The sequence below is a fragment of the Microtus ochrogaster genome, chromosome 8, assembly GCF_000317375.1.
Source record: "Microtus ochrogaster isolate Prairie Vole_2 chromosome 8, MicOch1.0, whole genome shotgun sequence".
NCBI classification, from domain to species: domain Eukaryota; kingdom Metazoa; phylum Chordata; class Mammalia; order Rodentia; family Cricetidae; genus Microtus; species Microtus ochrogaster.
In genome coordinates, this window is record NC_022015.1 from 74,350,172 (window position 1) to 74,367,473 (window position 17,302).

Sequence of the window (17,302 nt, forward strand, 5' to 3'; positions counted from 1 at the left end):
CAGGGACACCCTCCCCAGTACACCTCCTGGGCATCCTGCGTCAGGGCTAGCCTCTGCACTCACAATGTTTTTCTGGCCTTGCTCACTCTGTAGTCCAGGCTGAACTCTAACCTCAGAGCTCAAACCGTCCTCCAGCCTCCACCTCTAGAGTCCCTGTGTCAACAGGCAGATGATCCTGGCTCTTTCATTAATCCATTCTAAAACTTGGGCGTTCTTCCTCTCTATTCTGTGTAACAGCGTAAACGAATGCAGACAGATTGTAAAATTATATACAGCTTTCATGGAGAAATAGACTTAGAGAACCACCGTTCGGCGGAGACCAGGAAAGCAGAAGCAAGCGCTGCCAGCACGCTCGCCAGATTTATAGGTAAACATTAGCCTGAGGCAAACACGCCCCCTAAGGGGCAGGACTTATCCCTACATCTCCCCTTTTTGTTTAAATAAGACAGAACTAAACCAAATACAACTATATACAATAATAACAAATAATAAATGTAGCAAACAACATTGAGAATCAAAAGTTTTGCTAAACATTCTATCTCAAGGAGTCTAAATAATGTAGAGTGTAACTACAATTATATAATCTTCAACTCCGTCAAAGATCTGAGAAGGGAATAAATATTACTTAACAAACGAGATATATCCAAAATGTGCAACAATTGACAGAGACAACTGACTACCTGGGCAATCACCCAAAGTCTCATTTGCAATGTTGAGTCAACCAACTTTGGCTAAGGCCTAACATAACTGACATACCATTATTAAAGGCAAGGAACTTTTCAAAAACTATCTTACCCTGTCTTGACAGGATATGACAGTCCTGTTTTATCCATTGATGCAAACTCTGTATCTCTGTCAGTGGTTGAGGTATGGGCATTTCTTTGCCCAAAGGCCAGTTCTGCCCCAAAAAAGGCTCCATGTGGAGTGTCTTTGGTGCTCAACATTCTTTCGGGAATAGAGTGGTGTTGCCAGGAGCAATTGTGTCTCACTATCACGAAACTCTGAGTTAGATTAAAGGCCATTTTCTACAGCTCTTTGAAGAGGTTGAAGATTATCTATCTATACCGAGTATAATATCTATATATCTAAAGAACCTGATTAGTCTAATTATAAATGACAAACTTAGATGACTATTAATCTATATAATTCTCAATATCTATCTAACTTAAAGACTAAGACAGTAAACAACTGTGTAACAAATGAGGATAATGACCTCCAAATATAAACAATGTACAAATATACATTGCAATATGGTAAATATATATCAATACACAAACACTCTATGGCTAACTAGTGTGGCTAGCACTGCAAGCTTTATTTGTTAGAGCACAAACAAAATATCACCACACTCCCTGCCCTCCCCTCCTTCCCCTCCTCCCCCTTTCTTTCCTCCTCCCTCTCCCTCCCCTCCTCTCCCTCCCTTCCTCTCTCTCCTTCCTCTCCTCCCCATTCCTTCTTTTGTGTTTTATTTTTGTCTGTTTGGGCACTGGGGATTGAACCCAGAACCTTGGCCCTTGTGCATGCTAGGCAAGTGTTCAACCACTGCACTATATTCCCAGCCCTGGAGTCTCTGAGCTGTTCATTGCCATGTTATTCTGCTTTCCAAAATGTGTTGGGCTCTTCCTTGCACATGCCCTTTGGAACAATTGCTCTGATTCCAGGAATCGATCTTCAGAAGTCGTTCAGTGAGTGCAACATCAGTTATGAAATTAGTGTTTGCCGTTGTCAGCAATGCTCCCCACTGGAAGGGGCTGGAGTACCATGCAACCAGAAACAGTGGAGAGAAACATGTTGTATGTTCAGGTGGAAATATTTCCAACACACACACACACACACACACACACACACACACACACACACACACACGCACACACCATAAATATTCGCTCCTCCCCCATATTCTAGAGCTTATTCTTTCATTCCCCTCTCGCAGAATGTGTCGTCATTTTTCTTCTGTATCTCCAACTTCTCCTCTGTTTTCTTCTCCTCTGCTGATAAATACACTCAAAAGTGCCCCTCCACGTAAGTGTTAAATTGATTTGAAAATGCTATAGTTAAAGAAAAGCATTTTCTAAAGATAACAATTATGGGCTGTAAAGCTTAACATTCAGTTAGTTCCTTCACTAAAAGATATTAGTTTCTTCAAAGACATTAGTTGTATTTTGCAGCAGCCACATGCTAAAAGAACTCCATCTATGTAGAAACATAGAATCTAGGACTAGCTGAGAATTCATAAATTATTTCATCCAGCATCCTCATTCTATTAAAAAACAAAAAACAAAACTAGATTCAAAGATTGAGCACTTTGCACAAACTTAACTACCAATAAAACCAGAAACAAGAGCATTTTCTTCCTAAAACAAAAATTCTATCAATGCTGTTTCAGCTGGTTCTCTGTTAACGAAATGTCCGAGCTCTTTTCTCGTGCTCTGTGATATGGGGACTTGGAAGGGGCGAGACACTACAGCGCTGCAGGCTGTGAGGTCTGAGAGGGGTTCAGGTGGTAGCCAGGCCTCCCTGTGGAAATGGGGAAGGCAGTGGTAGCAGACAGAGGTTCTCCTGCAGGTGTCTGCCTAAAACTCACAGTGAGGGACTCACTCCAATCCTCCCTCCCCATTCTGAGGCCACTAAACCTGCTGGGCACATTGTCTTCACAGGCCCTATATCTCCAAAGATCCTGAGCAAAAGCCTGCATGTGAGGGCTCCTGGGAAAAAGGGCAGAGGAGGGACACTTCCTGTTCTCTTCTTTAGGACTTTGGTCTTTTATTTTATTTTGGTTTTTTGAGACAGGGTTTCTCTATAGCTTTGGAGCCTGTTCTGGAACTCGCTCTGTAGAGCAGGCTGAATTTCCCCATGGGAGTTTTCGTTTCAGTCAGACACAAAACAGAACAGGTCCAAAAAAAGAAAAAACAAATCAGTACAGTTGCTTAGCACCTCAGGGTGTCCCTGAACACCTCTGTCCTGTTACCACAGCTCCAGAAACCTGTGCTGTGTGCCAGGTGTCACAGCTTCCTCCCACTAACGATGAGTGCTTTAGCAATACAGGCTGACTTCAGAAAAGAACCAGTCTATAACCCACGGTGACAACAGAAGGGACTCATCCGCCATGACACCCCAGCCAGCCCATCCAAGGCCTTCTCCAGCTCTCAGGGAACTGGGATGTGCTTCATAGTGATGGCAGACACTCTTTGGAGTTCCTGCTTCTTCCTTTTCATTTAAGCCTATGACATTCTGAGAGTGCCCCTTGATTCAGCTCAGGCACGGCGTCCCTTCTGTCCTGCTATCACTGAGTCCCCTTTACTTCAGAGGGTCCTTAGAGTCCCTTCCTAGGCAGCATTAAATATAATTTTTCATTTTAGGGGGATCATAGTTATCTACTCGCTCACCCGAGTCAAGAAATCTCTGGCAGTCATAAGTGCCCTGGAAATTTTGTTTAGTTTATAGGCTTTAACTAATCATTGCATCTCTAAGTCGGGTTCATTTTCTAGTGACTGCATCATGTGATTTTTTTTAAAAGATTTATTCATTTGTTATCTATCTGCATGCACAGAAGAGGGCACCAGATCTTGCTACAGATGGTTGTGAGCCACCATGTGGTTGCTGGGAATTGAACTCAGGACCTCTGGAAGAGCATCCAGTGCTCTTAACAGTTGAGACATCTCTTTAGCTCCAACCAGAAGAAAAACCAGAACCAAACCAAACCAAACCTGGGGCTGGGGAAACAGCTGGATGTGAGTGGTAGGGAAGAAGAAGCAATTGAAGTCTGAGCTTGCTTCCTTGGAAAGTGGCCATCTCCTGCTTGTTTTATAACACGGAGGGTAATTCAAAGACTGAGCACTGTTTATGGGTTTGTGTAGGTGGAGACCACTCGTTCATTTCCCAGCCTCCCAGACCCGAAATAATTACAAAGAAACTGTATTAATTACAACACTGCTCAGCCAATAGCTTTGGCTTCTTATTAAGAAACTCTTATATTTTAAATTAATCCATTTCTATTAATCTGTGTATTGCCACATGACTGTGGCCTACTGGTAAGGTTCCATCTGGTGTCTGTTTCCTTCGGTGCCTACATGGCGTCTCTCTGACTCTCCCTTCTTTCTCCCAACATTCAGTTTTATTTCCCCACCTAGCTCTATTCTGCCCTATCATTGGCTAAAGCAGCTTTTTTTTTTAATTAACCAATGATGATAAAACACATTCACAGCATACAAAGGGGAATCCCACATTAGGTTTGGAATGGTATGTGAACTACTGAGTCCTGGTGTTAGAATCCCAGGAAATACCGTGCATGTGTCAGGGACGTGATGCCCCACTTCGGGCATGTACTCTGGGAGATTCCATACTCAGAATCAAGCTTTGGGGCACCCATGACCTGAGCTGATGAGTGGACACACTGCCTCACCTAAGTCTCTGTAGAAGGAAGGTTCTGCGAGGTGCCTGGGGTCAGTGGAGGTGGATAAAGGACTTCCTTCCTGACGGCACTAATGGTTTGAAGATTTTTAACTCTTTCACACGCCTGTAATCCCAGCACTCTGGAGCCAGAGGCAGAGATCTCTGAAAGTATGAGGCCAGCCTGTTCTACAAAGTGAGTTCCAGGACTGCCAAGGCTACACAGAGAAATCCTGTCTCAAAGAGAAAAAAAAAAAAAAAAAAGGAAGAAAGAAAGATTTTTTTAACACTTAGCAAAACAGCTTCTAGAGCTGATATAAGTATTTTGTGTGCTTTCTGGTGGAGGCAAAGACTGGAGCTCCAACTGAAGGCTTCCTCACCTACAGGCACCTACGGGGCTTCTCTGACTGGGGGTGTGCCTGAAGGTTTCCTCATACCCTTCACGTAAGAGTCTCCTGGGTACGGTTTCTCTGGAGCTATCACTGAAGCTCTTCCTCTCACCTGCAACATTCCAAGAGCTAACGCCCTGGAAACTTTTACCACAGACACAGGGCTTCTCACCAATGTGAACTCTCAGAAGGATCTGAGATGGGAGCTCCCAGGGAAGGCTCTGCCACACTCGGCATTTATAGGACTTCTCCACAGCGTACTTATGCCTATTAAGTTTTCAAATACTTACCTTAGCATCACATTTATTTACCTCTCGAGTGTGGTCTTGGCAGTTCTGTGGGTAAATTACAGTCAAACTCCCACAGTGTTATATATCTGGGTGTCTGCCTGCATCGTCTATGTGTACCGTGTGCATGCCTGAGCCTGCATCTGTGTGTGTGTACCATGTGCATGCCTGAGCCTGCATCTGTATGTGTACCGTGTGCATGCCTGAGCGTGCATCTGTGTGTGTGTACCGTGTGCATGCCTGGTGCTTGCAGAGGTCAGAAGAGTGAGATGGATCCCCTGGAACTGGAATTATGGATAATTATGAACTGCCATGTTGGTACTTGGAACCAAATACACACACACACACACGCACCCACACACGCACGCACACACACAATTAAAAATAAAATAAAAATAAATCTTTTTAAAAGACAAAAAATTAAACTTAATGTTTCCAGAGGGTATGCAGGAGAGAGAATGGGAAATTATTTTTAATAGGTACACTCTTTACAATGATAAAAATAATCTGGAAATAATGATTATAGTTGTGTAGGGGGAGGCTGTTTGTTTGTTTTCTGGCTGCGCAGACCTGAAATAATCACACTGAAACTATATTAATTGCAATGCTGTTTGGCCAATAGCTTAAGTGTTTTTCTAACTAATTCTTGCATCTTAAATTAACCTATTTCTATTATTCTGTATTTTACCATGAAGTTCATGGTTACCAGTGCCGGTGCATGGGTATCTTTCTCCTTCAGCAGCTACATAGCATCTCCCTGATTCTGCCTTCTTTCCTCCTCTATCTGCTTGGAATTCCTGCCTTGCTCTATTCTGCTAAGCCACTGGACAAAACAGCTTTATTCATTAACCAATAAAGGCAACACATATATAGGACTTCCCACACCACTTCCCCTTTTCTGTTCAAATAAAAAGGAAGGTTTTAACTTTAACATACTAAAATTACATATAACAAAACAGGTATCAAGCAAGGATTACAGTTCTAATATTTATATCTACTTTATCTTTTGTTATAATTAAGGAAAGCTATAATTATAACTATCTTTTCTTCAACTCCATCAAAAACTCCAGAAGGATATAATATTACCTAAGTAAATGGAAAGTGCAATGTAAGAAACTTCCACAACTCTAGAATTGACAGAGACATCTTGCTGTCTGGACAGTCACCTGAAATTCTTCTGTAACATTGCAGGCATCCGCCTTCAGCCTACAGGCCTGTAGTATCAGTCAGAATTTTTAGTGAAGCAGGAAATTTGAAGATCTGCTCTGCCTTGTACTAGAAAAGCTCATCAGTTGTGTTTTTCTGTGTCCTGTAAAAATGTCTGGCAGTTTCTTTCATGAAGCAGGAACCCTGAAGGAGTGATTCACCCTCTTTAGGCATTAAGCAGTCTAGGCAAGAACAGTTTCTTGCCAAAATGTCTAAAAAACTCCATAAGGAGCTTCTTTGATGCCCATCCTCTTGAAGTAGATTGGTGCTGCCAGGAGCAGATGAGTCTCATTGTCATGAAAAGTCCTAAGTTTTTAAAACATTTTAAATGCTATATTCTGTTTAGTCTTAGAAAGATTTGAAGAATACCTATCTAACTGAAATATATCTCTATATATCTAGAAAACCTAACTAGCATGACTACAAGTTTGATTATTATAGTTGATTATCTATTAGCCTATATTTCTTAATTATATATTACATTTTTAAATGAGCTACACAAACACAATACCTTAATCATCAGCATAAATATATATAATAAAATTGACCTTAAATTTGTATCAATAAACCAAGATCCATACCAATGTAAAGTATTTATCTCTATAGCATAACCCCTTTTAAATGAAAACAAACATTTATAAACAATATTTGGGAATTTGGCTGTAGTTCTCTCCAAACTACTTCCTGATTTTTGTTGGGCAAAGTATTTTGGGGGCTTTACACAGACCTTTCAGGGGCTCTTGGTCCATCAAACCACATTAGGATTTTTGTATGTGTAACTTTTCTATTACTATTCTTTTCTTTCCGAGGCCGCAGTGTGCATCACTGGGCTCTGATGCTTTGGGCCTATGGCACCACAGTGCGCCATGATGGGAGGGAGCATGTGGGGAAGGACTGTTCACCTCACGGCTGGGAAGGTGTCTTCCTTCAGGTTTCTATTGCTGTGAGGAGACACCATGACCATGACAACTCTTATAAAGGAAACATTGAATTGGAGTGGCTCCCTTACAGTTTCAGAGGTTCAGTCCATTATCATCATGGCAGGGAGTAAGGTGACAGGCAGGCAGGCAGACAGACAGGCAGGTGTGGTGTTGGAGTCAACAGGAAGTGGACTGACTGACGCTCTGGGTGATATCCTGAGCACAGGACACCTTAACCAGTGCCACTCCCTACGAGATTGTTGGGGCCAATTACATTTAAACTACTACAGATGGAAAGAGAGACAGAATGGACTGGGATCTCACTATCCCCTTAAAGGGTACACTCCCAATGGCTGAACAGCAAGCGGTTCAGCCCAGCTGGAGAGGTGTCCTGGCAGTCTGGAGCCAAGAAATACCACAAAGTCACTCAGCACAGCAAGCCTCACACAAGAGATTGGGAGGGGGAAACCAGGAAGGTGGCAGCCTCTGCCGTGGTGAGAAGCAACAGAGAACTGGGCAGTATACACTGGGCTTCTTTGCTGTAGGGTGGGGCTTTCCAGGATGGCCTGATTTGGGGGCAAGCTCAAGGATTGGTGAGATTTTTTTTCTTGTAGGGTGGGGCCGGGCCACTCTGCTATCTTGGGACTAGGAAGGCAGTTACAATCCTTTGGACCCTTAGGGAAGTGGGTGGGAAGGGGGCCTGGCCACTTGTATGCCTTGAGAGTTTACAAAATTTACGAAGGGAGTATCTGCCCATGGCCTGTTTCCCTGCCTCTTGAGTTGGCATGAAAAGCCAACGCTAATATCCTTCTGTTAAACCTCACTTCCAAAGTAAAGTATGGTTTCTGTTTTTGTTTTTCTTGTTTTTTAGAGACAGAGTTTCCTCTAAGTATCTCTGGACAACCTGGAACTCACTCTAGACAAGGTTGACCTTGAACTCACAGAGATCCACCTGCCTCTGCCTCCCTAATGCTGGGATTAAAGGCATGTGCCACCATGGCCCTGCATAAACAGGGTTTGTTGGACTAGATGTCCAAACATCAGGGAGGAGTTGCTCCAGACACCACTCACACAGCCACAATTGATGCAAAAGCAAGAGGATTTTTATTCTGTCATGACAGGGCCCTTCAGGTTTGGGATATGAAGGACATCTGATAGCTGTTACAGCCCATCTTTTAAAGCAAAAAGCCACAGACACAAGGGGGGATCCTGTACGTTGCTTTCCAACTTATTGGATTGGTTTATTCAAAGGGTTACTAGCAGTGATTGGTCTATTCCAGGGCAGGAGAATAGCTGTGTGATCTGATGAGATAAGAGGAGCATCTCTGGCCTCCCTGACCTTGGTCCAGTGACTAAATCAATATATCAGGAACTGAGTCAACATCTGTGGGTTGTCTTTGCCTCAATTCCCAGAATGGAGTTATGTTTGAAGATTATTCACAAGGACACAGGAGGATGAGCAGTCCAGCATGTGTGAGTATGTGGGCGACTGTCCCTTTTCCAAGACAGAGTGAGTGTAAGGTTTTAGAAAAATGTCTTAGGGTTGAGGGGGCTTACAAATGCATTTAGAGTCTTTCATTCCCTCGCTTGTTTTGTCAAATCCCAATTTTGGGATTTTCTGAGGTCTCTCTTGAGAGCCTGATATTGGTGGGTCAGTACTAAAACTTGGGTAATACCGAGTCATTCACGAATGAACGTCAGGGGTTGGTATGTTCTGCAGTCCAGGGACTGGGAGGACTGGGGTTTTAGGGAGGGAGCTGGGAAATGATGGGGCCTTAGAGCTTGGTGTGGTGCTTAGGGCCCCTGCAGGAGGAAACTAGTTCAGCCTCCCCCATCTTGTTGAGTTTGCTTACACACACACACACACACACACACACACACCAGACAAATATATCAGTCACAATGTCTACATGCAGGATAAGAGTCCCGGAGAGTTCATTTGGTATTTTTTTTAAGAGTCCTTTGTTTAGCTTTGGGTGTGTTGAAGCTTTTATCTGGAGGGTCCTGAGTTGTCCCGTGGAGGTGCTGGCTTCATATGAGATTCGTGGATCCAGGTTGCAATGTTGTCTACTTTGAGAGTGGTGGTTGTCATAAGGAGCATGGTGTAAGTTCCCTTCCAGGAAGGTTTAAGGCTCTGGGACTGATGTCTCCTAATGTATATGGAATCACCAATGGATGTGAAATCTCTGGGTGTCCAGACTGGTAGGCAGTAGCTAGAGGCTTCCACACCTGGGCTTAGACTATCTAGAAGGCCTTTAGGTGGGCAGATAACAGTCTGGGAGGACAGCATCAGGATTATACACCTCATTCGCCTTAGTGAGCAGTGGCAGCCCTCACATAGGATCTCATAAGGAGTGAGTTTAAATTGCCCTGGAGTGTTTTGAAGAACAGGAAGGGGGAGGTCTGTCCAATTATTTTTGCCGGTCTTTAGGGCCAATTTTGTTAATTTGTAAAAATTTTCTTTTAGAATTTTATTTATTCTATCTATCTGACCTGAGCTTTGGGGTTGGTAAGCACAATTTAATCTTTAATTGATCCCCAGTGTTTTGGCCACTCCCTGACTTACCTGGGCAACAAAGGCAGGTCTATTATGGGACACAATTACCTTGGGCATTCAGGAAGATTTCTTTTATGATCTTCTTAGCCATTACATTGGCTGTCTCAGTCCTGGTCAATGTATGATGGCTATCTTCTTTGGCAACTATGTGGCCTCAAGGAGGCTCAAAATTTTCACAGATGTCAACAGTCCTCTTTGTCTGTATATTGTTCTGTGTATATGGGTGGTGGCAAAAGCATACCTGCTGTCAGTGTAGCCGTTCCCTCTGCCATCTGTAGAGCTTGTATCAAAGCCACAAGTTCAGCTTTCTGGGCAGGCCGACGTCCCTGAAAGGAGGCTACTGGCCCAGATCATTTGTTTTCTGTCCACCAATGCTGCCCCTGCCTTCCGCTTGCCTTCAGTCTTGTGTACCTGCTCGGCTTGGACACCCAGCCTTGTGCCCCAGGCAAACTTCACCATCATTTCCAGTTTTGCCTGGCACAGCTCAGCCTGCCGTTCTGCCAGCAGCCTGTCCTTTCTGCAGATGCTGGTAGGATCCGTAGTCCATCGACGTGAGCAGGGCACAGGAGCATCAGCCCGGTGCAAGAAGGCACCTGTGGTAGCAATGGGAGCGCTCTATCACAGTCTGACATGTGTGAGGGGAGCGAGATTGCAGGGTGAGCGGCCAGGGCTCATGCAGGCTTTAGAGAAAGCACAGCACCAAGGCAGTTGCTAGGAGGTGAGGATTTCTCTGGTGGTGATGGCAGGGGGAGGTGGTCATCCTGGTGAGGAAGGCATGGCAGAGGCTTAGGCAGACACCTGCATCTCCTGCAGAATGAGAAGAGCAGGGAAAGCAAAAGTCCCTCATTTGGTCAACAAAAGGCTTTGATCATACATTCAGGGGTGACCAGGGAGGAACGAGTCATTTATTTGTTCTTTTCCCAAATTTATAGTTCGTAATGTGTCCAGTTTGTTCAATGGTTGTTTTAACACAGAGTACTCAGTTCCTGTGTCCTTTAGAAGATCTATAGAGGTATCTAAAGTCCTTTTTCTTGCCATAAGCACATTGGCCTTTGTCCAAGGAGTGCCTCTGTCCGTCTTCATTTGTCTTTGATCTTTTGTTGCCCAGGCTTCCTTTCTGTCTGAGTCTTTCTTGTTTATGATCCGTCCAGTTTTTTTCTTTTCTCTGCCTCCTGCCTTTCTCTTTCGTTCACTTCCCTTTCTCTGTCTCTCATTTAACACTTCCTCTGTTTCCCCAAATTCTGCAAGGTATAATCTTGCAACCTATCTACCTGCTGTAACTTTCTTCTTATATCTGATGCTGACTGTCCTATGAAGGCCACGGCTATCGCTGCCTGCTGACCTTCAGAGGTTGGGTAAAATGCCTATAAACCTCCATTAAAGAATCTAAGGAACACAGATTTTAACTAGTCCCTGGAGAACCTCTTTTATCTTGGCCGAATTAGTGGGATGCCTTGCCCCTGAGATTTGCCATGAGCCCAGCATTTTGACTGTCAGTTTCTCCCTTTAAGAATTAATTAGACATAGAAGAATGAAAATAGATCCATATTTATCTCTATGCACAAAACTGAAATCCAAACAAATCAAAGACCTTAACATAAAACCAACAATAATGAACCTCATAGAAGAAAAAAGTTTTTTTTTTTGTTTTTTTTTTGTTTTTTTTGGTTTTTCGAGACAGGGTTTCTCTGTGGCTTTGGAGCCTGTCCTGGAACTAGCTCTGTAGACCAGGCTGGTCTCGAAATCACAGAGATCCGCCTGCCTGCCTCCCTACTGCTGGGATTAAAGGCGTGCGCCACCACTGCCCAGCGAAAAAAGTTTTAAATATATTTTTAAACATAGCCTCAGTGGCATAGACATTGAGAGAAACAATCAATAAACAGGATCTCCAGAACCGAGAAGCATTTTGTATAGCAAAGTATATAATCAACAGAACATAAAAACATATAAGGAACTTAGTCCTCATAAGAACAAATAATCCAATAAAATTATGTTACAGACCTAAACTGTAAATTTTCAACAGATGAATTTAAAATGACTGAAAGATATTTAAAATTTGCTTAAATGTAACATCCTTAATCATTGGGGAAATGCAAATCAAACAACTCTGAGATTTTATCTTATCCCTGTAAAAATGACCAAGATTAAAAATATTGTTTGACAATTTATGCGTAAGAGAATGTGGAATAAAAATCCTCCATTTTTGGTAAAAATACAAATGGATACAGCTACCTTGAACATTAGTATGGTGAATTTTCAGAATAGGTAACATATTACCTTAAAACTTAGCAATATCCGTTTTGGGCCTATTTTACATAGCAGAATTACTTTATCATAGACAGAATCTGAAAACAACCCAAAATGTACCTCTTTTATATCAATAATAAATGAGAATCTTCGCCATGTTTTTAAAATAGCCATAAACATTATAAAGAGTCAAAAGGGCCATTTTAACTCAACCTCATCACTCAGCAACACCCCCTTTGCCATTGTAGTGGGGTGAGAGGCTTCAGCAGATCTTTGCCATGTGGGGCAACTCAAGCATTGCGAGCAGTCAAGTGTCAAATTTAGATCTAAACATGGGCACATGGGCGGCTTAGAAGCTCAGCTGGGCTGTTTACATGGCCCTGGGCCGGGGCTTTTACAGCAATAGTTCTTGAAGACAGTGTAGTCCTGTATCCATCTAAACAGAGTTGGGAATTTAATTTTTTTTTATGGACACACTGCGTAGTAAGAAATATAGAAACCAACAATCCGTAGTTTTTTATAAGCACAATTTTTCAAAGTGATTCAGCTTAACTCCCCCCAATTTTTAAACCAGAAGCTTTACCCTGGACACAGCACGTGATGACTGGAACAGAGCATCCCTAGAAGAGAGATGCTATCAGGAAGGCCCTTCTGATGTTGGCTTGCCCTACTACCTGTTGCTCCTGAATCCACATTCGCGGTTTACCAAGAGCCACAGGGATACTTACTTGTAATCGTTCCATCTGCTGTCATACCCAGTCCTGGCTGCCAAAATGAAGAGGTCCAGGCTCTTTATGGGACTTGTGTTTTCTAATAGGGTATCTGACCCCAGAGAAACAGCCTACTGCTGGTCCCCAGGCTTACTGAGACCTGTAGGGAGGAATTAGCACCAGCTTGGACCCCGCTGTCATGTGTGTCTCCTGCACTGGGAAAAGAGACAGGGGAGGGGCAGACTGCAGTTACCAAAGTCAGAGGGAAGCTGGCCTTAGTGCCTGCACTGTGCTCTGTAATGAAATAGTTTGACCCAGAGTAGGAGGGTTCTCTGGACAAGCTCTCCCAGGTGACAATATAGGGAACCTGGTCTGGGTGGCCATAAAGGTCAGGCTGGAAGGCTTTTTTCTTTAACCTGGAAGATAGTATTTAGATTGAACGTCCAGCCCTGTGGCCAGCCCACTTAAAAAGTGAGCCATTCCAGGAAGCAGACCGCTTGCCAGCGTTTCTTTCGGATTTCCACAGCTCGGTCTGCAGCTTTTCTCTAAAGTTAGAGTTAGGGTCAGAGAGGTGGTTACTTACTGCCCCATGGTACCAGATTTAGACTCGAGTACAAACAGATATACAAAAAACAAAGACATGACATAAAACCAAAGACACGAAAAGCCAAAACCAAACTCAAAATCAGAAGCTGCACAGCACTGCAGATGGAGGTGAGTGACAAATAGCCGTGCCTCCTGGGAACTAGAGGAGTGACCTGGTCACTCCTAGCCCCTTTCAGACACTGGCACATCCTCCAGATTTCAGATTACTGGAGTGTCCTCCAGATACCAGCCCTACGTAGGTACAGTTTCTCAGAATACCAACGAACGCAAACTACAATAATCACAGAAGCAAAGCAGACAGACAGACAAAGACAATAAGAGTGCTCGATCTTACCTCCAACTAGGCCTAGAATGGGTACAGAAGCAACTCATTTCCCGCCAACGCACCAAAATGTTGGACTAGATGTCCAAACATGAGGGAGAAGTTGCTCCAGACACCACTCACACAGCCACAATTGATGCAAAAGCAAGAGGATTTTTATTCTGTCATGACAGGGCCCTTCAGGTTCGGGATATGAAGGACATCCGATAGCTGTTACAGCCCATCTTTTAAAGCAAAAAGCCACAGACACAAGGGGGGATCCTGTACGTTGCTTTTCAACTTATTGGATTGGTTTATTCAAAGGGTTACTAGCAGTGATTGGTCTATTCCAGGGCAGGAGAATAGCTGTGTGATCTGATGAGATAAGAAGAGCATCTATGGCTTTCCTGACCTTGGTCCAGTGACTAAATCAATATATCAGGAACTGAGTCAACATCTGTGGGTTGTCTTTGCCTCAATTCCCAGAATGGAGTTATGTTTGAAGATTATTCACAAGGACACAGGAGGATGAGCAGTCCAGCATGTGTGAGTATGTGGGCGACTGTCCCTTTTCCAAGACAGAGTGAGTGTAAGGTTTTAGAAAAATGTCTTAGGGTTGAGGGGGCTTACAAATGCATTTAGAGTCTTTCAGGTTTTATTTATTTATTTAGTTTGGTTTTTCAAGACAGGGTTTCTCTGTAGCTTTGGAGCCTGTCCTAGAACTCACTCTGTAGATCAGGCTGGCCTCAAACTCACAGAGATCTGCCTGCCTCTGCCTCCTGAGTGCTGGAATTAAAGGTGTCTGTGTCCTTTGACAATTTTAATGAGATGTCTGTTAGAGTTGAAAGAAATCTCTACTTTATTTTATAGATGGGGTCTCATGTATCCCAACCTGGCCTCAACTTGCCAAATAGCAAAGGCTGACCTTGAACTTCTGACCCTCTTATCTCTACCTGGAGAATGCTGGGATTACAGGATTGTGCTACCACTCCTAGTTTATGCAGTTCTGGCTATAGCACAGATGTGGAATGGAAGCCCCAGGAGTTGAGTCATTTGTAGCCACATCACTGCTTAAACGGTAGAACTGGGTTGCTCTTCCGACTCTAAACTACAGATTCACCCAAATTATGTTATATCCGCTGCAGGCTGGCTTGCTTAGACCCTGTCCTTCCTTTCTCATCAACTGAACACTTTAAATCACTTTGGAAAGCAGGTTGAGCTAAGCGCATGCGGTCCTTCCTCTTTGCAGGATTGGACGCTTTGCGTCTCTTTTGGCCCCAGAGACTCGCCGTCGTCCGGCTGCGGCGTTCGCGGGTGAGACGATGGCGACTGGGACGCCGGATTCGCAAGCACGATTTGGTCAGTCAGTGAAGGGGCTTCTCACCGAGAAGGTGAACACCTGCGGGACCGACGTGATCGCGCTCACCAAGCAGGTGCTGAAAGGCTCGCGGAGCTCGGAGGTGAGCGCGGCTCCCGCGTCCGCTCCGGGAGGGGCGGCGCATTGCATCCTGGGAGAGTGGGCTTTGGCCCCGCGCCTGTGGCAGGCGCCTGGGTGCGTTTCTTTAGTTTAGGTGAGCGCTTCTAGCTGGAAGAGGCGATGTGAGGGGAGCCTGTGCTCCAGAAAGGGGAGAGGCACAGCCGCTCCTACCCGGTGCCTGGCTGTTCTCACGGGTATCTCTAGAGGATGCCAGTTCCCTTTCGAAACTCAGCTTGGTGTTGCTCTCAAGCTTCCAAGATTCCATTCTCTCCTTTGTCTGTCTGTGGTCTATTCTTCTGGCCATGTTCTGCATTGTTCTCAGAACAGCTTTTCCCATTGCCCTGTTCTTCCCCCGCTTCACAGTTGTCCACCAGTAAAGGGAATGATTTGATGACGTGTACACTCCTTCCGTCGGCTGCATGAGCCACCACACTTGACTCCCCAGCCCTTGAGTTCTAGGAATCAAACTCGGGTCCTTGTTCTTACAAGGCAAGCACTTTACTGAGCCCTGTCCACGGCCGCTCAGCTGAATCTGGAGGAGCCTGATGTGCCCGGGGAGATGGATTTTCTTCCTCGGTGCTGGGTATTGAACCAGATCTGCCAGGCTAAATCACTATCCATTTTTACATTTTCTAATTTTGAGACAGGGTCTCACTGAATTAGCCAACCGTATTCTGTAGTCCAGACAGGCCTGGAACTTGGGATCTTCCTGCCTTAGCTTTCCTAGAAGCTGAGATTACAAGGCTGCACGGCCAGGCCAGTCTCAGAGGTGGGAGTTTTGATCATTACCGTTTTATTTTTGTCTTCCAGCTGCTGGGTCAGGCTGCTCGAAACATGGTTCTACAGGAAGATGCCATCTTGCACTCAGAAGATGTAAGAAACCATTTCTTTTATAGTGTGGTTTGTATAACCATAGGGAAGTGGACTATTCTGTTTATCTCTCTATTATGCAGAGTTTAAGGAAAATGGCAATAATAACAACACATCTTCAGTACCAGTGAGTATTCCCCAACCAGCAGTCACGGACTGCTCCTTATCCTCAGCCCGTGTACATTGCTTTTGTGCTTTATTCAGTACTTTTTCCCATGGAGGTGGGAGGGGGTGTGGAGGCCGGAGTGGGATGGAGGCGGGAGTGGGCGTGGAGGCGGGAGTGGGCGTGGAAGCGGGAGTGGGGTAGAGGCCGGAGTGGGGTGGAGGCCGGAGTGGGTGTGGAGGCCGGAGTGGGATGGAGGCGGGAGTGGGGTGGTGGCGGGAGTGGGCGTGGAGGCCGGAGTGGGGTAGAGGCCGGAGTGGGGTGGAGGCCGGAGTGGGTGTGGAGGCCGGAGTGGGGTGGAGGCGGGAGTGGGGTGGAGGCGGGAGTGGGGTGGTGGCGGGAGTGGGATGGAGGCCAGAGTGGGATGGAAGTGGGTAGAGCTGATGTAGGGGAAAGACACTGAGGCTTCAGGAACAGTTGGGGTGTGGGAGAGTGAGAGCCAGGGCCACTTGCTTTGGTCCTCTGTGTTAACTGGGAGCACTACAAGGGAAGAACCCAGAGAGGCAGAGCTTGCCAGGACCATGCTACCAGTTTGTGGCCCCTGGGAGACACTCGATCAGTATCTGTCCACGCTGTGCCCAGTGTCTTTCCTCCCTTGGAGAATGGAGTATGATGCTAACTGGCACTCCTGCATATAACACAGCACCAGCAAAATCATTCTGATTTTGAAATACACAGACAGTGCCTTCATTGTAATGATGAAGAAAAGTATAATTGAATTTGCCCTTTTTTTTTCTTGATTTATATTTTATGTGTTTGATAAGATGCTTGCATACCCTTTGGAATTGTATGGCTGAGAATTCAAGTCCCAGTAGCTAACGTTAAAGCTGTCTTTTAGGTGTGCACATATTAAAATATGTGGTTATTCATCTCCACGTAACTATACTAAGTTTAAGTACTCGTTCTGCATTTGTGATGTTGATGACAACTTCTATTGGTTCACTGGCTCTCCCTATTTCTTTCCTCTTTTCCCTTCCTGACTTAGACAAGAAGCTATTCAGAAGAAGTAAGTGACCCCAGAGGTGGTGGGTGGGGCCGACTGAAGCATGCTGGGAATGACTCCTCAGAGGTGGTGGGTGGGGCCAACTGAAGCATGCTGGGAGTGACTCCTCAGAGGTGGTGGGTGGGGCCGACTGAAGCATGCTGGGAGTGACACTTCAGAGGTGGTGGGTGGGGCCGA

The 17,302-nt window shown here is 44.9% G+C and overlaps 2 protein-coding genes across 3 annotated transcripts in view; both read left to right on the forward strand.

Moving 5' to 3' along the window:
* Positions 1 to 14,904: 14,904 nt before the first annotated feature.
* The window catches only part of Borcs7 (BLOC-1 related complex subunit 7), a 4,295-nt gene continuing 1,897 nt past the window's right edge, over positions 14,905 to 17,302 (forward strand). Inside the window, exons 1-4 of the mRNA XM_005352419.2 lie at positions 14,905 to 15,072; positions 15,900 to 15,962; positions 16,043 to 16,086; positions 17,108 to 17,128. Coding sequence (XP_005352476.1) covers positions 14,935 to 15,072; positions 15,900 to 15,962; positions 16,043 to 16,086; positions 17,108 to 17,128 — 266 coding nt within the window. The 5' untranslated portion in view covers positions 14,905 to 14,934. The remainder of the gene's footprint in view (positions 15,073 to 15,899; positions 15,963 to 16,042; positions 16,087 to 17,107; positions 17,129 to 17,302) is intronic.
* Positions 15,904 to 17,302, forward strand: part of As3mt (arsenite methyltransferase) — a 32,848-nt gene continuing 31,449 nt past the window's right edge. The window contains exons 1-2 of one of the 2 annotated variants that reach the window (XM_026781516.1): positions 15,904 to 15,962; positions 17,108 to 17,128. In XM_026781516.1, coding sequence (XP_026637317.1) covers position 17,128 — 1 coding nt within the window. In that variant the 5' untranslated portion in view covers positions 15,904 to 15,962; positions 17,108 to 17,127. Of the gene's footprint in view, positions 15,963 to 16,042; positions 16,087 to 17,107; positions 17,129 to 17,302 lie in introns of those variants that run through there. The other variant, XM_013348209.2, reaches the window with a different exon arrangement.